Genomic DNA, 25061 nt, shown 5'->3' with positions numbered 1-25061 from the left:
GTTTGAATGAAATCAGGGGTGAAGAGGTAAAATATTAACGTGATTGTCTTGTTCTCAAGACAGTGTCGATTCCCAACGATAGATTTTACTTCTTCACAACTGAAAAAATCCCTCGATGTTAAATTATTCATCAATTCATCCCCTGAAGTAATGTTTTCACGAAAAAATGTCGAACAAAAAATCCCTCGACATTTATTATCTGAAGACGTGGACTTTGGAGATGAATTCACCATTCACCAGAACGTTTTACCTCTCCACCCCTGAAACTCCCCAAATGTCAAAGAATATGATTTCCATGATATTTCATTGATTCAACAAAAGTCACAATTAATTCCTTGTTTACTCGGGTCTTGTAGAATTTTTTTGACTTCTGAGTGTGTTGACAATTACCGAATGCAAACTGATAGTGATACCCCATTCTGTTACAGGATATCCATGGAGACAGCTGGTATGGCAATGCCAGCATACCACTATATCGCACCGAATCACATCGTCAAGTCACCAATTCACTAAGAACGAGATTTTCAGATAAATTAAAAGATTTTGTTTTCTGGGGTACGAGAGGGGGTGGTTGGGAATGCGAGGGCGAGAGAAATTCAAGTGAGATAAATTGAGGAGTGGGAGGAGTAAGTGGATGTAGGAAGAGCTGTCTAAAGAACAAATTAAGCACCGACACTCAAGGGGGAAGACATTGATAACAGTGTATCAACGATGGGCGCCGAAAATTGTACAGAAAGAGGGAAATGTCGATTTTGGGAGAGAAACCAAGGCTAGCATGACGATGAGAGAGAGAAGGAAAAAAAATAAATTAAAATAATTAAACAAAAAAATAAAAACAACATAATATTGGACGTTGCAGCTGTTGAGCTGCCGCCGATTGGTAAAGGGAACAAGCCAAAGATATGTTAGTTTTCATTTTTATATTTAAAAAAAATAACAAAAAGAAAGATACGAGGGAGTCTTTAAAAAGTAATGAACAAAAAGTTATTATCATTATATTAATGACTACGATATTTTGTTCTTCTCCTTCGTTGTTATTGAATTATTTCGAGGGGATGAGGGAACTCGTGATGAAGCCTGATGATGTTAAACGATTAATAATTCGGAAGAACAGGGTTTGCATTGAGAGTTGAGACTAATGGGAAATTGTTTCTTGTTCAGCTCTTGATCATCTGGTGAAAATTATAAATCTGGGTTCCCTCCTCTCTGTGAGGGGTATGTAAAAAGTACTAGGCTCGGTAAGGGATAATAAAAAAAAATAATTGCATTGATGCCAAGCATATGGAGGGTAATTAATTAATAGTTGAATTAGCTTCTGCATGTGGGAAGGATAATAAAAACAAATTACAGAGGTAATAGGTAATACAGGGGGTCGTATCGTCTCTCCGAGGCTGCTAAAACACCGTTCAGATGTCCGGAAATGCCGAGCGACGGAATGAGAGAAATAATGTCGTGGGGTAATGAAAGAGAGAGGGGAATAATGTTTTGCAGTTGAAAAATTCATTAGACTCCGAGAATGAAGGAGAGCCGGATATTCTCAATTATCTTTTGTTAATTATTCTTTTGTTGAATGAAAACAAATAAATTATGTGGAATATTAAATAACGATATATTATATACATATGGATATATATAAACTATATTTATTATACGATAAAAGAAGAATTAATTAGTGGAGAATAGGGCTATATGTGAGGAGTTTCAAAGTTTCGGTACTTTGGATCGGGAGGTGTCATGTGAAAAATATCCCATTGACTCCCTAAACAATGATTTTTCTCCAATTCATTCTTGTTATTTATCCGAAAATTCGTGTTTCTTTTTGATAAAATTGTAATGACTGATAGGTAAATCGCGATAAGAAAATTTAATTCGTAATACAATTCATATCCGAGTGGACACACACACATACACACACACATATCCTTCCTCAAACGTGCCAAATGAAAAACGTGAAATGGTATTAACCAGTGCTTCCTCTAGAAATCTTGAGCCATCAGACGATGAATTATTCAAAATTCTCTCGCCTCGGTTAACGCATCTTCCAGCATCTTCCCACTTCGACTCCTTTGATCTCATCTGAGAACAAAACTGCATGAGCAAAAAAAATACTGAATTAAATTCACTCTAATTAATTTATTACGAGCTCAACTGTAATTGTAAATATGATTAATCGTTGTAAATATTTGTTGTAATTGTTTTTATTTATTTATAATTCATTTTTTCTACGGAGATCAAAAGAAATGATAAATTGCAAAGCTCATTCGATGCTGATGCGCCAATTGTCCCTGATTATTTATTTATTTATTCCTATTTATTTAATTTATTGTCGTTCGCTGTGACTCGTTAGCGACGAGGAGTTGCTCGATTCCCCCGTAGCTCAATCTAAATTCAAGGGGAATAATCAGTTAAATATCGGCTAGATCCGAGGCGAGACTCGACAGAACCCCCTGAATCTCTCCACCTGATATCAACAATTATCGTCAGTTCACCCTCTTTATTTCCCTGACCCAAAGGTACACAGACAAGAGAATAAAAAAAAAACACCGGGGAAACGCTATGAAAACCCGAGCCTCTGCGTTAAAACGAACTAAACTGAAATGGTTTTAAAAAAATGAAGAGATTAAACGAGTTAGTGAGAGACGCTGTATGATTGTGTATATCAACAATAAATAATTGCTGTGATTAGAATCGGTTTATAGTAAGTAGTTAAGGAGTAAAAACTTAGATACATTGAAAATGTGAAGGCTTTTCGAGTGCACGAAAGATTACCAATTTTTGTATTTTTTTTCCTCGAACGATCGTTAACGATATCGAATTTAACTTGAAGAGAAAAATTGTAAAAAAAGTATCATTCAATGTATAATATGGCCCCTGTGACACTGTTGGATGACTTGTAGTGCAGAAGTGTCTGTTTGTATGATTCATTGAGATGATGTTTAGACACAATGTGAATTCAATGTCTCAAGCATATCTGGTCTAGGCTTTACTCAATTATTGTAATGTCCTTGCTACCCCATCTGAAGAGTTATTAAACAGTTACATCAGTGGAAATTGAGGGATTGATTGATTGAGGAACAGCTGGATGGGTTATCTCCATCTTTAGCACATCTTATTCATGTTTCCGGGATTATTTTGGTGTCGTAGAGCGATCTATTGGTGCAGGGGCCTTATCCTTACTACTTGGATGCTGTCAAGGTCCTTAACTTCACCAATTTCACATTGAAATGAAAGAAATTAAAAGATCACACTTTGATTGTCAATAACTCGAGAACGGCAGAGTGAAATTCGACGAATTTTTTTTTCATTTTGAAGCTTGAGAAGATACCTTCAAAACGAGCGCTGATTTTTCCAAATCGCACCGTCTGGTCGCGAGATATTGACGATTAAAGAAAGTCGATTTTTCCCCTTTCTAAATTCAGAAACATGTGGATTTTGCAATTGCTCTGGTTAAATATCCAATTATCTCGGTAACGAGTGGTTTTAGAGTAAAATGGCACACGAACTTTTATGTTAGGTATTAAATTTCCTACAAAAAATCTCTTACAACATTTTCCTGTAGAACCACTCATTCCCGAGATAAATTGAAACAATTCGTCTGTCTCTTCACTCCTCATTACCAAAACGAAATAAACTTGAAACAGACCTCGTCAGCCATCCAACTCTACCGTAACGCAAGGCAATCAGCTAAGAAATAACTTAGTTTTTATAGAATATTGAGTGGCCTCGTGCAGCTCATAATCTCGATACTGCGTAAAAATCGAGTGATTAGAGATGTTTAAACCTAAATAAAACCCATAAAAAAACAATTTTACGTGGCGTTTCGACGCTGTATTTTTTGTATGGCGTTAATCGCTTGAGAAAGTTATAACTATAAATGTGCAGTTCTAGTGCCAAAAAAAAAAAACACTGAGACAAGTGAATTTAACGGGTGGGAAGTATCGAGGGGAGGAAATCCTAAATGAACAAATCGATCTAACGAAAAATGATTAAAACCAAGGACCGTGCCAATCGACGTGCCAAATATCTCTTCTTCCCTTGATACCACGAAACAATTGTTTTTCAACGTTCGTAAAGTGCATAAAAATCATTAAAAAACCCGAATGCCGTGCTTTATCTCCCTCAAGCCCTCGGAATCAGTAAAGAAATCTTCATTTTCGTCGTCAAAGGGATGAACCTAAGTGAACAAAACCTCCTTATGTTTTTCGCTCACTCTTGCGTAATCGCTGCTGAGCAAAGATAACACGAGCACATGCCAATTCAAGTGTTAAACCGTTCCCCACAGCCTCTCTTCCTTGCTAATTCACGATAACGAAAGCCCTCCCCCTCCGGAAGACTCGGAAAATCCCCGGAAGAGGATTATTCGCGGGATAAACCGCCGATAGTTCCTCGGGGGAAAAAATAGAGTTAAAAATCGCCGAACATTTTGGTCATGAATTTGTTAGGGCGTACACTGATCCCCGCGTTTCACGTATTATGATTCAATTTGAATTATCACCCTTGGCCAATATTAACTTACGTTACGAAGCCTTTACGAAACAGGGTCATAAATACTTATGTGTTAATGATAAATAATTAAAGAATTTAATAAACGGGGTATTTTGAATGATATGCGCGAGGTGATAGAGTAACCGAGTGAATTTAAATGATTAATCGGGAATTTATCTGTGAAAAGGGAAAAGATGGGAGAAAAATTTTGAAGGGAAATCTACTTCTGCGAAGGGTGTTTTAAATTTTTTATGGGGCATTCGAAAAAATGGACATCACGTAGGGAAAAATGAGATTGTAAACTTCGGTTGGCATTCTATTGAAATTTTGTTAAAGATTCTAGTAGTTTTTTTTATTTCTGATGGAACACAATTGGAGTTTCAAATTTCACGGAAAATTCTAAGACATTTCCAATTTCTTAGAAATGGGAAGACGAGAATTTCTCAATTTACTTGAATTCCACTTAATTGAAAATTAAAAAATATATTTACCTTAATTTTCCTGATTTCCATTCATTTTCATGAGAGAATTGAGCTAAAATTCACAGTTTCCATCGATATTTTGACATTTCAGTGGAACGATAATGGTATAAAAAATTTCCAAGAAATGTACCTGAAATTTCAGTCGAAAATTGAAAAAGTCAATTTATTTATCATTCTCAAGAAATCAGCGAAGAACAAATAGAATTTCACCCCAATTTTTCCACGCAGAATTTTATTTCTTCAACAGAAAAAAATGAAATCCCCTCATCAAATTTAAAACACTCTAAATAAGGGGAGATTTCCCCTGTCTTTTTTCGTCTGCAACCGAAACATGTAAAAATCGTAATATCGATCCTCCCCCTCGGAGATTCGTTTGATGCAGTGGCTGAAACCGTCGACCCCTGATTATCGAATAACGCGACGTTTCACCTGCATACGGAAATGTTAAAACGTGTAACAAAAAATTGAGATGTAAATTCACGTGACAAAAAGAAATAGAAGAGTTGAAAAAAAAAATAAAAAAAAAATTAATCGAAGTAACTCGCTGGAGGCGTATGAAATTCCGATGGTTAGCGGTCGGCACCGGCTAATTATGAAAAAAAGTACATTATTCCAGGGTAAAAGCTAAACTTTTTTGTAAAAATGTCTGGGTAAACGCAATATTTATGTAAAAAACATTAAAGCGTAAGAGAAGCAAGCGAATAGTTAAGAAAAAAAATAGTTTAAGCGTTGAAAAAAAAACAAATAATGAAAAAAAGGGAAACTAGTTGTATGGATGAGTGCGTGAGTTGCATATTAATTATAAAATCGTTAATTAAAAAATGTAGTAGTGAGAGAGAAGTGTGGGAGGAACGAGTAAAAAAAACGAAATTAAGCGAAAACGGGAGAGAATGAGAATGAGGGGGGAACTGAGGAAGGAAATGAGAATCTCTTTTCGAGGTATAAACATAATATATGGTTATCATATTCTTATCATTATCATTACCGTAACCACTTAAGCAATTAATTTCAAATAAATGAGAATAAAAAGTAAACTAAAAGAGAGGGAAATGCATTAACAATTGTAACAAGAAGTTAATAAACAAATAAAGCAAGTACACAGCTGTATAACGTCATGAAATTACCGTTAAATAGGGTCAAGGCTTGCGATTTGTAAACACGTGATTACTCGGCTGGCGTGGAAGAGTGCTTTATGTCATTATAGAACCAGATAAAAAAAAATGTATACAGAAAAACGAAAAAAAAAAGTGAATTAAATTCTATAACTCGTAGTTCGACGTAAAAGAACATATCTCTAATCCTCATTATTTTTCTCCTCCCTTCTCGAAGTTAACTATATAAAATTACAAATTATATCGATAATTGTTAGAGTTGAATTGACTCTAGAAATATCCGTTGACATATCGATGAATTTATCATTTAATATTTTCGTCTCCCCCTATTCTTTATTCGAATGAATTGATGAATTTTGTACCAATCGTAGATCGTATTCCTAGCCAGTGCTAATAGCAATAACTCAGATTATCTAATTATCACTACTATTTACCGCAATTATTACTAAAGCTATTTATCTAGTACTGTCTATCTGTCTATTCCTCTGCCTCTGATGTTGATATCAACTCCACTCGTCACTCGCAATAAAAATGTTTATTTCAATTACGATAAATTGTTACGATAATTTTCATTGAAAAATTTCAACCGAGAATTTTCTTCCAATTGAACACTGTCTTACCTTCTACTCCAACGTAACTTATTAATCAATCCGAAAACAAGATGAAAAAGTTAATAAAAATAATGAATTCAAATGAACAAAAAGTGCATAAGTAAATGGGTAATTTAAAGAAAAATATTGTGATAAATGTAGAATGACGTGAGCTCAGATCATGGGAGAGAGAGCGAGAGAAAGAAAAGTATAAGATGATTACAAATGGAGATGAGAGCGATCAGCTAATGGAAACTCGGGGTCCAAAATCCTCGGACGAATCATTAATTATATATTTTGTATTTGCGTAGTCGTGCGATTAATAATAATAAAAAAAAACGAGTGAAGAGGAAGATGAACTAATGGTGAAGAAGAACTATAATTTCTCCTCGATTTATCATTTACAAATGAACATTGTTGTGTACTTGTAATTGTGAATTAAAATTGTTGATTAGTTGCTGTACCTCTGATTTATCTCCATCATTTTATTAAAAAAAAATAGTTTGCTCAAAATTCTTCGCCAGTTGTGACTGACATTTATTTAATGAGTTTAATCATCATTTCATCGTCATCGCCAGACACTTCATGATGTTGTAAATGTTGCGAGAAGTGAAACAAGAGAAATGTCCAATATTTGATGAGAATTAAAGCGAATTCTTACGTCTTTCACGATAATCGAGCTTTAACCATCAATTAACAACAAAAGTAACGAATAAAAATTATGAAATTGACGTGGGAATTCTGGAGAGGATACTTCATCATCTCGGTTATTTATTTTTGCCCCAAATGAACAAAAAAAACATATTAAATAATGAAAAGAGTATCTCATTTTTATAGAATCTATTTATTTACCGATTTTTTGAATCAACGTTTTATGAATTGACATATTGTATATAAAGCCTCGTAATTTGTTCGTTGGCTCTACGAGATTGTGCGCTAGAGTCGATAGAATCGATGATTTGTCATTTATGAATGATAAATAAGCTCGTGATGCCAAAGGATTATTTGGCGATTGATTGACTAAAGTACACGAATAATAGAAAAGTCGGGATAATACGCGGGATCATCGACACCCGACTAGACCACGGGAACAAGAATTAAAAAATAATACTAAAGTAGTTGAACATAATTATCTCGAGACTCCCACTTGAGCGGGAGAACAATGAATCATTGAAAAGTGAAGAGAATAACGGAATGAAAAATGAAGAGAATAGAGATAAATTACAGATTACTACCGCTCGATAGTAATTTAATGTTTGTAAGGGCAATAATATTGTAAATTTCGAGTATTTGAATGTGTAAGATGCATAAAAAGACAGATTTTTCTAGATAATTGCACTGTAATATCTATTCTAAGGGTGAAAGAAGTGAGAAAAATAGAAGAGAAAGCTTCTGGTGGACATTTCACCCCCCCGAGCTCTGCGAAGGTGGAACGGGGGGTGAATGTGACGCCAGTGCGCCCCCACAATCATCAATAATGAATTTGAAACCGAATATTATGATACCACAACGCGAACAGTTATTTCCTTGAACACGAATGCTGGAGAAATGAGGGGCGCAATTATTAGGATTCACTACGATCGATAAACAACTCTATCATTGCATAATAATTATATTACCAATCTTATTATTATCCTCACATTGTAATGTTTGTTTTTCGTTATTAAAGTGTGTATATAGAAAAATATATATTCCAGGTCTACTGCCTTTGAATTTAATGATACCTTGTCACGTTTTCAGTATTTTATTCTGCACTATTTCATGATTTTTACTGATTTTCGTGAATTATTGGGATTTTTTGTGTTCGAAAATGGATTAAAGGGGATTTTTGGATCGGAGAATGAACGATAATTCAGATCTGGATTACAAAAGTCGTTTTAATCCTCAGTAAAGCGATTACATTGTGCTGTGAGAATACACGTGAATAGTTGAGCTTTTAATACTCTTCAGCGCCCTCGCCCTCCCCCTCGGCGGAGTCCATGCCGACCTCCTCGTAATCCTTCTCGAGGGCGGCGAGATCCTCTCGCGCCTCGGAGAACTCTCCCTCCTCCATGCCCTCGCCGACGTACCAGTGGACGAATGCGCGTTTGGCGTACATGAGATCGAACTTGTGGTCGAGACGAGCCCACGCCTCGGCGATGGCGGTGGTGTTGGACAGCATGCAGACGGCACGCTGCACCTTGGCGAGATCGCCACCAGGCACGACAGTCGGTGGCTGGTAGTTGATGCCGACCTTGAACCCAGTGGGACACCAGTCGACGAACTGGATGGTANAATGCGCGTTTGGCGTACATGAGATCGAACTTGTGGTCGAGACGAGCCCAGGCCTCGGCGATGGCGGTGGTGTTGGACAGCATGCAGACGGCACGCTGCACCTTGGCGAGATCACCACCAGGCACGACAGTCGGTGGCTGGTAGTTGATGCCGACCTTGAACCCAGTAGGACACCAGTCGACGAACTGGATGGTGNGCGGCGAGATCCTCTCGCGCCTCGGAGAACTCTCCCTCCTCCATGCCCTCGCCGACGTACCAGTGGACGAATGCGCGTTTGGCGTACATGAGATCGAACTTGTGGTCGAGACGAGCCCACGCCTCGGCGATGGCGGTGGTGTTGGACAGCATGCAGACGGCACGCTGCACCTTGGCGAGATCGCCACCAGGCACGACAGTCGGTGGCTGGTAGTTGATGCCGACCTTGAACCCAGTGGGACACCAGTCGACGAACTGGATGGTACGTTTGGTCTTGATGGTGGCGATGGCTGCGTTGACGTCCTTGGGGACAACGTCACCTCGGTAGAGCATGCAGCAGGCCATGTACTTTCCATGTCGAGGATCGCACTTGACCATCTGGTTGGCTGGCTCGAAGCAGGCGTTGGTGATCTCGCCGACGGACAGCTGCTCGTGGTAGGCTTTCTCAGCCGAGATGACTGGCGCATAGGTGACCAGGGGGAAGTGAATCCTCGGGTAGGGGACCAAGTTGGTCTGGAACTCGGTGAGATCGACGTTGAGAGCCCCGTCAAAGCGAAGAGAAGCTGTGATTGACGACACAATCTGTCCGATCAGTCTGTTCAAATTGGTGTAGGTCGGGCGCTCGATGTCGAGGTTCCTGCGGCAGATGTCGTAGATGGCCTCGTTGTCGACCATGAAGGCGCAGTCGGAGTGCTCGAGGGTGGTGTGGGTCGTCAGAATAGAGTTGTAGGGCTCGACGACGGCTGTGGAGACCTGGGGAGCCGGGTAGATCGCGAATTCCAGTTTAGATTTCTTTCCGTAGTCCACTGAGAGACGCTCCATGAGGAGAGAAGTGAATCCCGAGCCGGTGCCACCGCCGAACGAGTGGAAGATCAGGAATCCCTGGAGCCCAGTGCACTGGTCGGCGAGTTTTCGAATTCTATCCAAAACCAAATCCACGATCTCCTTTCCAATGGTGTAGTGACCTCTCGCGTAGTTGTTAGCGGCGTCCTCCTTTCCAGTGATCAACTGCTCGGGGTGGAACAGCTGGCGATACGTTCCCGTGCGGACCTCATCTGTAAACCCAATTAGAAGTGTTAACTCACGCTAATCCCATCGGAAAATCATAGCAGTCGGGGTAACTGTACTGACCAACAACAGTTGGCTCCAGGTCAACGAACACAGCGCGTGGTACGTGCTTGCCAGCCCCGGTCTCGCTGAAGAAGGTGTTGAAACTGTCGTCACCACCTCCCAACATCTTGTCAGAGGGCATCTGCCCGTCGGGCTGGATACCGTGCTCCAGGCAGTACAACTCCCAGCAGGCATTACCGATCTGGACTCCGGCCTGGCCAACGTGGACTGAGATACATTCACGCTGAAAAATAAAACATTATAAATTATAATGTTATCATTGAGTAAAACATTCACGGCTAAAAATTAATCAATTATAACTAATGATCCATAATGATTATAATTTTTTTTATTTTTTATTATAATTATAATTCAGTTAGTGAAGCGGTAAACCGAGTTAAGTCGATTTTAACTATTAGCCAGTTTTTGCTGAATATCTCGGAATCTAAGAGAGATAGCAAAATTTTTCTCATGACTTTTTTATACCGCTCTATTGGCTCTACAAAAAAGGTCATGACAAAAATCTTTCCATCTCTTTTAGATTCCGAGATATTCGTCAAAAACTAGCCAATAGTAAAAAACGACTTGACCCGGTTTACCGCTTCGCTACTGAATTAAATAATTGAATAAAATTATTATAATTATAAATATAATAAAATAAAGAAATTATAATCAAATAAAACATGCACGCTTAAAAATCAATCAATTAATTAAAATAATATATAACGAGTGAATGAAAGAATTAATTAAAATAATTATTATCTATCGGATAAATTCAGTTTTTGGTCATCCCGCATTTGAATTCAAGCGTCGGAAGAAAAGAACGGTTTAGAAAAAAAATGTCTCCCGAATTCAAATAATTTCCGAGAAGAGAATGGGTCTGACAGGGCCTGAGTGGCCAGTCCCACGGCCCTGGGACGCCAGCTATTTTTACTTGGCGCGTAACGCCCGTGAAAGTACCGACGCTCAACGGAAAATCATCAAAAGGGGGCAGAGCCGGCATATGTGCAATAAACCGGCCAAGAATTTGCACGTTGCAGGAACGTGATACTCATTAACCTTGGAAAACCCGTTAATTACCGTGATCGCCGATCTTTAACTGCGAATTGAGGCCTCCGAGGCCGTTTAAAATTTTTCCAACGCCCAATCGGTTTTTTTAAACCTCACAAACGTTTTATAAACGATAATAATTGGATTATTCACATTTTCGTCGACTTCAAACTGCGTAATTGCGGATTTATCCCGTAAAAACGCTCAGAAAGACCGCGACTTTCGCCCCGAAATGCGTTGAGCGCGTGAGCGTCGCCACGTGGCGAAAAACTCCCAGTTCAAATTCAAAAATCGCAAGAATAGGAGTAAAGAAAATACATACCATTTTGATTGATTTCTCCCGAAACACACAAAAACAGAACTTCAATTCTCGAAGAGAATGAGTGAAACTTGATCTCGTTTAATCGAAGCTGGCGATGGAGCTCCTACAAACGATCTCAGCGTTGTAATACGCCCCGAGAGGCACTCGGTCTTATATAGGCTCGGGTCCCCCGCCCCTCGGCCTTCCGCTCTCGGTGTAATCCTCGTCGGACGCAGCACCGGAGCAGCACGAACAGAGGAATCCTACCGAATATAACCGAATTCAGTCCCAAAAATCCCAGTGGAATTTTCTCCCGAGACAAAACCTATTTATTAATCCCCAAGTTGACGAGAGAATGAAGACTTTTTCTCCAGGAGAATGATGAAAGTAATAGGGAATACATAGGGGAAAACAGGGAAGGATTAAAAAATCATTTCATTTATTTTCACAGAAATTTACGAACCTTCGGTTCTCGTGAATTTAGAAGTCAGTGAGAGTGAGAATTCCTCGAGAAAAATGAAATAAACACACCCTTCGTATTTCCGGCGCGTCGAGACACGAGGTATAAATAGCCTCAGGGCGTGTAAGATGCATCCGTCCAACGACCTATCCGCTCATGCCCTCAAAAATGCCACTTCCTTGACGAAAAATCATGAGAGACAATTTTTCAAGTCCCGCGTCTTGGTTTTTCGGGTACTGAAATTTTCACGACGTCCCTGGGATGCAGTTTAACCGTTAGAAAACCGCGCTGTTGGAGGCGGAGGCGAGGCCAATAACCGGGGGGACTCTGCCAAACGAAATCCCCATGGAGAAGAAAAACATCTGCCACTTCAATTCCCCCGCGATTCTTTTGGAAATCCTAGTCTGCTTTTTTTTTTAGGGAATGCAACTTCAGGTAGCGAAGGCGCGGGCTTTCCCGGAGGGATTTCTCTCTTTTCGAATTCGGGTCGACGTGGGGCTCTCGGAGGGGGCGGGGGTTGCATATTGCTCTTTAGTTTGTGGAGCGATACTTCAATTCAATGGAGTTTATCGGGGAGTGACGTCAGGGCAACGAGCGAATACCATTTACGGCGGTGAGGTCATGCCGATGAAGGATTTCTTCGGGTTTTCTTGGCGATACCCACGCGACAACTATCGCTCTATTTATGTTTTGAATTTCAGGGGATTTGTTTTAAAGTGGAGATCAATCGTGGGAGACGATTTGTCGTATTTTATTCACGGGAATTATGTGTAAAATTATTTTTCACTCAAACTTTACTGTTGAACATATAAAGTCACTGTTCAGGAAAAATTCCCATTTTAATTTTTAATTTTATATTTTTCCCGTGTTGAATCACTAAATGTTTTAGTGATGAAAAGTTCCGAATGAAAATGTTAACACATTTTCCATTAAAAAATCATCAATAACTATTGTCATTCTTCATGAATTTCTCATTTTATTTGTTTTCTTGAGTTTAAATTTCTCCACAAATTAATCGAAGTTTAAAATCCCCGAAATATTAGAGAACTCGTTAAAATGTTTTTCTCGAATCGATGCCAATGAGATTAAAATCGAATTAAAATTCAGTTCCAGTTTAAAAATGATAACAGAACAAAATCTGAAAACATTTTCCGTTGAAAAATGTCGAAAGATTTCCCGGTATACTCAACTGTGGGTATTTTACTCACAAATTTTGCGAAAATAATGTTCTGCGCGAGTCTCGATTCTGCACTTTCGACTCCTCCATGTCCCTCTTTCCGAAACGGCCTCACTAATTGCCAACCGCGGCTATTCGCGTATGGCAAAAACGAGTTTCGATAGGTGCAGCAAGAATCCGCCAAATAAGGCGAGAGAAACCATGACGAAATCGCTTATGGAGAGTAGGCCGAGGGATCATTCGCCCACGACAAGAGGAAATCGCGTCTGAATGACGTCTAATGGAGGATGTGTACTAGAGACAATAAACACATTGTTTGTACCCAAGCGCTGGTTTAGAATCTCATCTGATGGTCTGTCCAGACGCACGCCCACAATGAGGCCTTTAAAAGTCTCATTTAACTCCATCAGAACTAATTTCTTCAGTCGTCCACTAATTCATTTTTAACATTATTTCCTTAAAAATTACTTTTTCATTTTTTCACGTGGGGTAACATGACTTTTCTAATGGTCCTTCAATAAAAACCCCATAAAAATGGAATAAGTTCATGACAAACTCAATACTTGACCTAAAATTGTAACTAAAATGTCTATTTTTCACATTTTTTTAATTTGAAAAACGAAAAAAATGAATGAAAGAAAAAAATCGAGATTTAAGCATTAGATAAAAATTTTTCTCTTTCAATTTCGTCAACCTGAATTTCTTGAGTGATTATTTCCCAAAAATCTGATGAGAAATGCAATTAGTTTATCAAAAAATTCAACTGTCATCGAATAAACGAAGAAAAAAATTAAGATTTCAACGACTAATGATCTATTGAAATGATTTTTCTCTCAACAAAGGAATGCAACAAAAACTACTCACTACTCCATCCGATAAAATAAATCTCCACATCATCCTCGTCTCCCCGTCACGCTCCGACCGCTGACTAGCTGGAGCATAACGGAAATACGGTACCTCAAACTAAAAAAACCCCATATATTCACTCACAGTATTTATTTCAACATTCAACTGACAACAATATATATGTACAGCTTTGCGTATACATAATTTTAATTGTATAATAGGTTTATTCAATCATGTATTACCGCTTCAGATGAATTTCTATAATGTACGTATAAATATGCGTCCTGCAGTAGATAAATAATGAGTAATTCATCGTTCGTAAGCTAGTCATTAAATCTGTCACCAGTAACAGAAATTAGAATTCTTCATAAACAACGGTATTACCCTCTCAATAATAATATACTCTAAATATACCGCGATGACTTCAGTAGCGAAGTGGTCAAACGGTTCAAGTCGATTTTGGCTATTGGCCAGTTTTCAATGAATATCTCGAAATCTGGGAGAGATAGCGAAATTTTTCTCATAACCTTTTTAGTAGCACTCAATTCGCTCTACAAAAAAGGTTATTATAAAAATTTCGCTATCTCCCTTAAATTCGGAAATATTTCGGGAAAACTCAACTAAAGATTTATTGACTTAAACCGTTTGACCACTTCGCTACTGAATTGTCGAAATTATTGTCCCTTTCGATCGAAATACGACTCAAGATATGTATAACTAAGATATGAATAATAACTCCTCTTTTCCTCATCCAAAAAAAATTATTGTCCAGTTGTTACGTCGATTTACCGAACTAATTCACTCGGGAAAAGTTTATGAACAACTTCGAAGGCCTGTTGTCCTTATATTTTCTCTCGTTTTACATGCCTAGGAGAATTATTGATACTGCAAATTGAATACACTGAATTATCCTCACTGTGCGCATGAAATCTTAAACTCTATTTACAATCTTACTTTATTACTTTCTACGAAAAATTACCAGATGTCTAAGGAGAACTCTAGGAACGTCTTCAAGCAACACAATTATCTCGTTTGGTAGTTTCTATGGGTTAACAGTAGTAGTCGGCTCGTGTCGATTATTCATTACTCCAGCATTTGCGGTTTTGATATATTTTTCGTGATATCTTTAGGATATTTTTTCACGCGCGAAAAAATATCATTTAAAAACCTGACGAATTCGATGGAAAATTCTACTAGTTTTTGGACGATTCCACTGAAGAATTCCACTGAAAATGCCCTATAGAAACTATTTTATAGAAAATCAGTAGTAATTCATTTTTCTATTGACATTTTCTACAGGAATTTATCGACAGGAATTTTCCAAGTGTTTTTCGCTCAATTCTCTTTCATTCGAAAAGTTGAATAAAAAATCCCAAAAAATTTAGCCGAGGAATTTCTGTAGAAAACATCTCAATATATTAAGTTGCATAGAAAAATCTAATTCTTGAAAATTGCTATTTAAAAAGAATGCACAGGCTCGATCAAAAACTGGCAGAAAGTTGAATGGATTCAATAGAATTTTCTATCGAATTCGCTAGATGTTTCTGTGACAGTTTTTCGCACGTGGTTTATTCGGGTTTATCAGCTCGTAACGAAATTTCAACTCTCGATGAATTCTTTCATATTTTTTTGTACACACCAGTCTCTTTAGTAATCTTAACTCGATATTCAGTTGCATTTGTCGCCTCTGGGTACTTGTGTAATTATAAATATGTAACGATCAGAGGATATGTATTGTGTAACAATCAGATATATGTAGCTCTAGATGCGGCTGGTGAGGGAAGATCAATAGCCGAGCGACTGTAGGTCATGTGTAACAATCATTAAATAATCTCAAAAATTCAATAAACCCGATGATGAAATAATTCTAGAAAATGCACCTTACGTTAAACCTTAATCACGCGTAATTATTATCATTTCGTTTCGATAAATAGGCCTCGGTTATTTCAAGGTGCTCAGAGTGCAGTGCAATTAATAATAAATCAACAATTATTGTCGTTATTCTTCGTAAGTTTGTCTTATTGTCTTCGGTTTTCTTGATTTTATTTTTCTCCACAAATTAATTGAACTTTAAAATCTCTCAAAAATTAGAGGACTCGTTGAAATGTTTCTTCTCAAGGGTAGTGAAGAGTGAACTGGATGATTATTAAGCCCAATGGACGGCCCCTATTCTAAGATTAATACTTCAACTTCGGTGGTTATTTATTCGTCACACGAAGTTAAATTGATTATTACGATATACCGCGGGGGTTCTCGATATGCAACGACATCTCTATCCTCAATCTGCCATTCAATACCTTTTAACGTATTTTTGGATGGAGAATTATGTTGTGAAGTGGTTTAACGCACGGAAAAATTTTGTTGAAAAACCTTGTGTCTTCCTTGAAAAATTCTGCAGCTTTATTACAATTTTTTATAGGAAATGTTCAATGGAAATTATTTTATAGAAAAAATCAGCAGAATTTCATCTTCTATGGAACTTTTTCTGTTGAGATATTTTCTATAAAAATTTCTCGACATGATTTTTTTATTTTTTTGTCATTTTTGTAGAAAATATTTCAATAGAATAATTTGCACAAAAAAATGAAATTCTGATGATTTTTTTTATAGAATATATTCCATAGAAAATGTGCAGATAAGCTGCGGAATTTATTCAATGAAATAAAATGAAGTTTTTTCGTACCTGATACGATAAATTGAATCTGGTAATTGTGGAATGAACTCGACAAGGAGTGACTTCACGAGAAAATGTTCTATTTTTCTACAGAAGCACTCGTCGTGATAATCCACTATTCAACAAGAGGAATTTGTTTTTTGTACGTAAATCATTCATTAGGATTTTTTTTCTTCGTGGTAGGGAGTAGGCAGGCATCGCTAACGAGTTATTTTCACAGCGTAATTGACACGGTTGACCCTACGATAGTGCGAATCCTCTCCTATGAACGATGAGAATGATAAATCGAGGGAACATTGAAAAGAAAAATTGCGGGAGCAGACAGTTGCAGTCGAGAGCCATTAAAATTCTCGTTTCACTTGGAGTTTTGGTATAATTTAGTCTGGCCTGAGTAACCTAGACTGACGGAGGATGTTCTAGGTGAGATCCTCGTCGTCATCGTCATTGGAACCACCCGTGGGACAGCACAGGCCCTCGGACCCGTCGCTCCTGATGCAGAAGAGGAGGGTTTCGGCTGCTGTCACCTCGTGGGGAACTATTCCGTGAAATTCTTTGAGGTCTTGCGCTGGGAACCAGGCTTTTTCGTTATCATCGATAATGAGAATTCCGAAGAATCTGAAATGACGTCATTTAATCATCATTAAAGAGAGATAACTTCATTTTTTAATAGAACATCATAAAATATGAACTTATCTTTCAATATTTCACAAACGAAATAATTTCGTAGAAAAATGTAGCGAATTCGATTCAAAATTCTATTGGATTTCTATTGAAAATACATTATTATTATTATTATTATATTTTTTTTAAAGAAAATTTCAGTAAAAATTATTTTATAGACAAATCCATTCGAATTTCATCTTTCAATACATTTTTCTTTTTTTCTCATTAGAAAAATAAAACAAATTTAGGAAAATTTGAGCCGACGAATTTCTATAGAAAAAGTCCAGATTTTTTTTTCATTGTCCTCATTATTATTTCCGGGAATTTCTAAACGATGAGAAAATTGAATGAAAAAAGAAACATTTGCAAGAAAAATCACCTGAAAATAGCAACAGCTGGAATCCACAGAACCGAAGCGCTAATTAAAATAGCGATGAGGATCATGCCCCAGGGTGGCCACTCATGCCTCTCGGTGACACCTTTGCTGGGTATCCAGGCGTCGTATCCCGTGCCCTTGGTCACAATTTCAACGAAAGATGCTACGAGAATAGTTAACATGGCTAGTGGACTGAGGTACTTCCAGCAGATGAGCCAGTAGAGCCCGGGCCGATTGCCCGTCATCAGTTCGATGTCATCGGCAAACCTGCGTCAAAGGGCGGGTCAATTACGCGTTACAGAGGTCAATTGTAATTGATTATTTGAATTAGGTACCGTTTGAGCCCGTAGACGTAGGACACTCCGACGCACTCGAAGAAGGCAATAATTAACAGGGGGAAGTTTCCGCTGAAATTATCGAACAGAACGAATACGTAGCTTCCGGCGCCGTGGGCGAATGCCATCGAAATTATGCAGCAAATTAGACAAATTCCACCTGCAATGGTCAACAGTTGAAGCCTAATTCATAAAGACATTTTCGCAGTTTTATTTTCTTTTTTTTCGTATTTTTATTTCATTGAAAAATGTCTTTTGACATTTTCTCCAACAAAACGATGAATTGGAAAGTCTTTCTTAAACTGAAATAGTTTGCGATTTGAGAGAAAGTTCTGCAGAAAACTTCAACGGAATTTCTTTCAAATTTTCCACATAAAAAAAATGTGGCGCCAGCCACAAACAAATTATTATTTCGACATTCATATAACGCCTCTCAAATATTCTATATCGTCCGAAATTTCTCAGAAAAAATTCAAATGTAATAATTATAAAACCGAAAAATCAATTATTTTGAAGATAATAATAATTCTTTTCAGTGAAATATAATGATAATGAATTGTCGTTAATTTTTTCTTCAGGACGATGCAGAATATTCGAGACGCGTTATATTTATATTTCGAAATAATAATTTGTTTGTGGCTGGCTCCGCAAAAAATCAGAATCAACAGAAAACGTCACCTGTAAGAATTTCCTTCCTCAAATTAGGCAATAGTTTCATATCAACAATGCTGGTGACGACGCCCTCAAGAGTGCCAAATTGCGAGTCAATGCCGAGTGTAAACAGCATGAGGAAGAAGAGAACAGACCAGAACTGAGCCCCAGGGAACTGATTAATGGCCTCGGTGAAAATGATAAAAGCGAGTCCCGTGCCGGAGGCGGACTGCAACAGAGGAGTCAGTGAATTAAAATTATGCGCCCAAATCGCCCCGTTCAGTTCAATTCAATGAATTAATAAGGGCGCTCACATTGTCGAGCTCCTTCTCGAGATCGCACACAGGTAATTCCGGCATAATGATGTTATCAAGAGTACCATTGCCACTCGTTATGTTCAACAGGGTACCCCCCGGGGGCAAGACACTGGGTATTTTCTCACTGTGGCCGTATATGCTGAGCACCGTCTGATTGCGATCGTGCAGACACTGCTCGTACACCATTGTCGCTTTGAAACCAATAATGGAGAATACCACGATGCCAGCGAACATCGATGTGAAGCAGTTTGTGAGGCTGACCATAATGGCATCACGATAACAATTATTATTAACTGGATTGTAGGATGAAAATGCTATTAATCCTCCAAATGCTAAACCAAGGGAGAAAAATATCTGGGTGCCAGCTTCGAGCCATACTACTGGATCAGTCAGTGTGTACCACTATAATGTGCAGAGAAAATAAAATAGTTGCATTAAGAAATCTCGGAATATCTCATGGTGACAAACAATAAAATCAAGAGAAGACGATTTGATATGAGTTTAATTATTTATGAATGGGTAGCTAAATTTATGGGAAGAACTATTGGAGGGAACAACAAAAGTTGGAAAAACATTTAGATGAGAGTAATTCATTTGATTAATAATGAGTAATTAATGATTCATGAGTTATTTCAATTTTCAGGAAAATTTGGAATGAGGAGAATTTTATGATGAGTGATCTCTGAATTTACTGGCCATTTCAAAGCTTTTTTGTAGCACTATAATGCGTAGAGGAGAAAATCGCTATTGCATTAAAGAAATTCATCTCATGGAGAAGAAATAAAATTGAAAGGTGACAATTTGTCATTTAATTGATAATTAATAACTAATAATTCCTAACTCAATCGAATTTTCACGAAAATTAAAAATAAAGAAATTGTACAAAAAAAAAATTTCCTCATCGGCATTAATTCTCAGGAAATTCCCCAGAAACTGGGCTAGTAATTGACTATTTCAACCACTTCACAATTGAAATAAAACTCCCAAGCCACTCTAAGCAGATTAAATTCGTATTAAAACTTCAAAGAGACTCTCCTCCCAGAGATGATGTCAAAAAACACAGTGTCTCCAGCAATAAAGGACACAATATAAAATGTCAAAGGAATAAACTCCCGAAAGATTAAAAAATGCAGAAAATCCGTAAAAACGAGAGAGAAATGAATTACAGTTTAGAGAGGAGTATCTGGCATGCATTATTTTTTTGTCTTTGTATTCACCTTCGGCGTGAAGAGATGCCGCACACCGTCGGACATTCCCTTCAACGTGACGCCCCGAAAGAAGAAGATGATGAGGACGATGTACGGGAAAGTGGCTGTGACGTACACAACTTTTCCCGAGGAGGCGATCCCCTTTATCATGCACATATAGACTAGGATCCAGGCGATCACTAGGGCTATTGCGATCTTCCAATTGAACACCTCGGGCGTGTTGATGTCCTTGGAGATCATGAGGGTCGTTCGATACCAGAAATATTGCGTTGGGCTGCTTTGCTGCAGAATAATTCGAGAAACTCAAGTCCCCATTTTTTTTATTCGCTCAAAATAGAACGAAGTGATGATTTTTCATTGTTTACCTGGCATTCTGGTTCGGGGGCATAGGACCCGTTCTGAAAGTACTTGTTGGGACATGTGGCCCACGGTAATTCGGACTGGAAGCTCTGAATAAAAATTCCAACGCATTAAATCCAAACGAAAATACGAATGGAAAAAATTAATAAGGAAATCTCATGTCTTTTCCAAAACAGTCTATCTATTTTAGCCTCGATCTATCGGTTGACTTGTCTGGATGAATTTTTCTTGAGTATAAATTTCCGTTTTAAGTTGAAAAAACACGTACGAAAAAAATTCATAGAAAAACCTAGCGAATTCGCTAGAAAATTCTATCGGATTTCTCTTGAACGTTATTATTTTTTGGCTGATTCTATCGAAAAATTCCCCAGCTCATCTAAGCGTTTTGTTCACTAGAATAGTCCTAAAACTAATAGATATTTCAGTAAAAGAAAGTTTTTCTGTACGGATTTTGCGCCATAAATTACCAAAAATTGAAAATAAAATATTTCAAAACATTGTGATTACTTGAACGAAGTAAAAGAGGCACCAGGCAATAATAGTATTGTAATAAAGTGCAACATTGAACGAGACAACAGCGCTGCTGATGCCAATGCCCCCGAGAAACGGTGACACCTGATTCCAAACACCAATGGCACCCTTCCTGAGTCTCTGGCCGATGGCAAGTTCCAGGTAAAAAATTGGAATGCCCTCGATGGCGAGCATAACGAAGTAGGGAATGAGAAAAGCCCCTGAAAATAATCACAAAGATGAAAGAAATGAAAACGTAGGCCCAGTGGCCCCCGCACTCTCCTCTCATATTTATTTTAACGGCCATACCACCCCCATTCTTCTGCGCCAAATAGGGAAATCTCCAGACATTACCGAGGCCCACGGCGTATCCAACAGTGGCCAATAGAAATGTTAACTTGCTGTCCCAGTTTTCACGCTCGTCCTCACCTGCCTCTGGACGAAATATTGCTTTGCCCTCATTGCTACCCAGTTTACTGCCCCCAACCCCACTGGCACCTCCGCCATCCCCCGTGTTTAAACCTTTGCTCTGCAATCAACAGGAGAATGCTAATGTAAACCTGCGGTTCTACGGATAACGGGGTCGATGTTAAAGCCGGACTCGAGTGGATTACAGAGATAACGCGGGGATTTTTTAAGAAAAATAAACAGTTCTCTTGGACTAACTGGAGTTGATTGATGGGGATAGGGGGAGCCGCGAATGCATATGCTTCATCATCTCTTTTCATCCGTTTGCTGTCAAAATAATGGAGAGTGGAGTTTTTCAGGAGGTGATGTGTCTATTTTTGGGGGGAATTAAGGAGTGCCAAGACTTTGCTTGTCATTTCTTGTGGGGAATATCGATGAAATCCCCTTCCACATTTTTTCTAGGTTGCCGACAAATTTGAAATTGTTTACCGTTTAGAAAAGGTAAAGTTTTCTTTTGTGGATAATTTATTAACAATCCATTCTCCACGCTGATAATTCTTTTTCTCAATGTTAATATTTGTTCATGTTTAGAATTCATTGAGAGAGCAACTTTATATAAAAAATAAGATTTTCGCAATATTAAACAATTTTTATCGTTCATCTCTGAAAAAGGAAAGCTCAACAAAAAGCCGTTTTACCGAATTGAATTAAAAAATCGCTGATTATCCATGAATCCTTTTAATTAATTTGATGATTGAAAATCACATAAAACTCAAACATTTTCTTCAGTTCCGCTTTTTTACAAAAAAAAATCCATTTGCTTTTTGAATTCCAAAAAATGACCAAAGGAAAGTGAAAAAGTGCATAAAATATTTAATTTCATTCAAAAATAAATTTTAAAAACATACCACAAATTATTAGAAACAGAAATTTTTTATGAGAATTAAATTATTTTAAAAACACAAATAAGTGAAATAAATATTTATTGATAACTGTTTTACAAAATCATTGTAACTGTAACGTAATAATAATAATAATAATAATAATAATAATGATAATAACAAAATTATTTTTTAAATTCTCATGAATTTTTCAAGACAAAAAAAAACAACTGTCCTAAATTCTTCAAATAAAAAAAAAACCTTGGTTCAAATAAAATTCCGAACCTTGGTGTTTGGACTGGAGTCATCGAATCCCGCATTCGTGGCTCCATAACTGGCAGTAGCAGTTGTCTTTCTGCTCTCGACAACGAGCCTCCCCCGCATCTCCTTCATTTCAAGACGATCAACACTCTTCTGTGGCTTGAGATCCCTCGAGCTCTGTCTCCTGACCAAATGAGCAGTGTTCGCCATGATCGCCGAGTACCTCAGCAAACGTGTGGGGAGTGAATAGTACTCCCTCAGTATTGATAAATGCGATCAAACCGACGTATCACGAGGGGACGTCGACTCCATCCTGCAAGCTGAGGGCAATCGATTTCTCAAAAAACTGATTGGATTTAGAACAGTTTTTTCTTTATTTGTATTGATTAATAGCGGATTGTTATTTGAAAATATTGAGGGGAACTGGAGCGACTCGAAAGATCAGAGAAATGTGAATTCGCAAAGGGCGAACCGTCTGACTCTCATTGGTACGCACTACTGGCCCGAAGAAATTCTTGATTCATTCCTCGTCACCTTGACCTCTCCCACTTCGTCTCGGTGAAAGAAAAAAGGGAATAATTCAGAAGGCAATCCTTATCACCGAGCTATATCCATTCACCCAGAAAAAAAAACCACTGCGGTCCGTCAATATTCATTCCCAAAGTCCCCGAAATAAAGAATCTAATCCTCAAACCTTCGCGACGCGCACGAAAAAATTTCATTGGAATATCACGCGAATTCGATTGAAAATTCTATTGATTTTTTCATTAGTTTTTAGCTGATTTTATTGAAATAATATGAATGTTTAGTGGAAAATATTCTGGAGAAATAATCAATAGAATTCGATGTTTCTGTGCAAATTATTTCATTGAGGTATTTTCTATGGAATTTCCTCAGCTTAAATTTTCGATTTATTAAATGAAAAAAAAACAGTAAAATAGAGTGAAAAAACTTGGAATAAGTTGAATAAAAATATGAAATTCTACTGATCTATAAATCACCAAAATTCTCCAAAAGAATCGGTCAAAAAACTAGTGGAATTATCAACCAGGAATTCAATAAAATTCTCCACTTCATGCGCTACGTTTTCCTCTGAAATTTTTTCCTGCATGAATTTCTCAGAACCAAGAACCAAGTCTCCACCTACGGCTGACACCAACCCCTAGCCCCCATCCCTGAATAATTCAGCTACAAACGATCCAGATAAATAAGTAAAAAAAACTAGAGCGATCAGCGAGTGTTTCCACTGACGTCAGAGGTTCTAGCCAATCGTCGCGTTGAAAAACTCATCAAGATTATTCACAAGATGTTTAAGTCACGTTAAAGATCACTTTATTTCCTCCGGTTTGAGGCACTTCAATCGATAATCCAGAGCCACGAGATGTGGAAAATATTTCGCGATAAAACGTTCGAAGGAAATATTCTCCGAGTGAGCGACTCTCGAGGTGAAGGGGATGGGGGTGGATTCGAGGATCCCCCGGGGTTTCCTTTACGATGGAAATTTTAATGAGGATACTAGCGGGTACGAGATACTTCGAGCATAAACTTTTAATTGATAAATAAAAAAATAACACTGACCTGTGGGGGTGGGAGGGGGTCAGTGCCGAAGATACGCGCGCGGAGGTGCCTTCTCCTTTGGGGCACGAGAGGCTGTTTGCTACTGTCGCACCCTCTAGGATGTTGGATGTAACCTTTTGTCATTTGGGGGTAAATTCATGGGTTTTGTTCCTGTATGTCACGACGCCGGAATCAATAGCGGGCGCCGGCGCCGAGACGACTCTTTCTGATATTTTTTTTCATGTGGGTGGTGAGACCTTTTCATCATATCACTGATCTCCAATTATTGTTTCCCTTGTTCCCCAGTAATTTAGAGAATAATTAGCATTCGATTTTTAATATGAAAATCGTTAATTTTATTTTTTGTTGTTTTTTAAATTTCTAAATAGTTTCAGTAATTATTCGGTTAATTGTTTGAGTTAACTGCTCCGTTGGGAATGTTTTGAGGAGTTGACAATGGACTGATAACTGCATTCCTCTTGCAAATTAATTTAAAAAAACAATTTAAAAACTTTTCATTCTAGTTTTTTGTTCTTCTTTTCAATTCTGAATAGTTTTGTTAATTACTCAGACGTTAGTAGTCCCATTCGGAATGTTTTGAGGAGTCGACAAGTGTCAGCGAGCTTCGATAGAAAACCCATATCGAATAATGAAGATACTAGAATCAGAATGGCAATTGTTAGCTCTTGCAGAACAATTCCATCAGCCCCTGTGAATCAGATTTCCGATGGCCAATTGGAATTATCGGAGTTCTCACTCATCTCGTTTGTTAAATGAG

General features: G+C 37.9%; 3 protein-coding genes across 4 annotated transcripts in view; 1 reads left to right on the top strand and 2 right to left on the bottom strand.

The window, feature by feature from the left end:
* LOC107036469 (poly(rC)-binding protein 3) overlaps window positions 1–3954 on the top strand; it is a 122021-nt gene extending 118067 nt beyond the window's left edge. Inside the window, exon 8 of the mRNA XM_015254445.1 lies at window positions 429–3954. Within this exon, the coding sequence (XP_015109931.1) occupies window positions 429–513 (85 nt within the window). The 3' untranslated portion in view covers window positions 514–3954. The remainder of the gene's footprint in view (window positions 1–428) is intronic.
* Window positions 3955–8528: 4574 nt separating this feature from the next.
* LOC107036480 (tubulin alpha-1 chain) lies at window positions 8529–11755 on the bottom strand. Of its 2 annotated transcripts, none has more exons than XM_015254464.2 (4): window positions 11621–11755; window positions 10270–10492; window positions 9160–10193; window positions 8529–8698 (listed from the first exon to the last, which is right to left on the bottom strand). In XM_015254464.2, the coding sequence occupies exons 1-4, from the start codon at window positions 11621–11623 to the stop codon at window positions 8606–8608; spliced, it is 1353 nt and encodes a 450-aa protein (XP_015109950.1). In that variant the 5' UTR covers window positions 11624–11755; the 3' UTR covers window positions 8529–8605. The 2 variants fall into 2 exon arrangements, with proteins under 2 accessions (XP_015109950.1, XP_015109951.1); XM_015254465.2 differs by having other exon boundaries at window positions 8529–8902; window positions 9364–10193.
* Window positions 11756–16687: 4932 nt separating this feature from the next.
* On the bottom strand, window positions 16688–24390 carry LOC107036386 (sodium-dependent neutral amino acid transporter B(0)AT3). The gene is made up of 11 exons (XM_015254328.1): window positions 24305–24390; window positions 22751–23046; window positions 21486–21705; window positions 21174–21397; window positions 20672–20755; window positions 20316–20588; window positions 19096–19500; window positions 18809–19010; window positions 18131–18290; window positions 17799–18062; window positions 16688–17371 (listed from the first exon to the last, which is right to left on the bottom strand). Exons 2-11 carry the CDS (start codon window positions 22934–22936, stop codon window positions 17173–17175), a joined length of 2217 nt encoding a protein of 738 aa, XP_015109814.1. The 5' UTR covers window positions 22937–23046; window positions 24305–24390; the 3' UTR covers window positions 16688–17172.
* Window positions 24391–25061: the final 671 nt, after the last annotated feature.

Source organism: Diachasma alloeum, unplaced genomic scaffold, assembly GCF_001412515.2.
Source record: "Diachasma alloeum isolate Michigan unplaced genomic scaffold, Dall2.0 Dall_scaffold_00209, whole genome shotgun sequence".
Classification (NCBI taxonomy): Eukaryota; Metazoa; Arthropoda; class Insecta; order Hymenoptera; family Braconidae; genus Diachasma; species Diachasma alloeum.
This window is presented reverse-complemented; position numbering and strand designations above follow the sequence as displayed.

Bases quoted from the DNA above. Each gene is read 5' to 3' on its own strand.
- LOC107036480 (XM_015254464.2), bottom strand. The intron at 10,194-10,269 runs GTCAGTACAGTT...TTGGGTTTACAG, and splicing joins CCTGGAGCCAACTGTTGTTG to ATGAGGTCCGCACGGGAACG. The intron at 8,699-9,159 runs GCGCGAGAGGAT...GAGTTCTCCGAG, and splicing joins AGGAGGGAGAGTTCTCCGAG to GCGCGAGAGGATCTCGCCGC.
- LOC107036386 (XM_015254328.1), bottom strand. From the start codon at position 22,936: ATGGCGAACACTGCTCATTTGGTCAGGAGACAGAGCTCGAGGGATCTC. The intron at 21,706-22,750 runs GTTCGGAATTTT...TGTTGATTGCAG, and splicing joins ACTCCAGTCCAAACACCAAG to AGCAAAGGTTTAAACACGGG. The intron at 18,063-18,130 runs GTACCTAATTCA...CCTTTGACGCAG, and splicing joins TACGTCTACGGGCTCAAACG to GTTTGCCGATGACATCGAAC.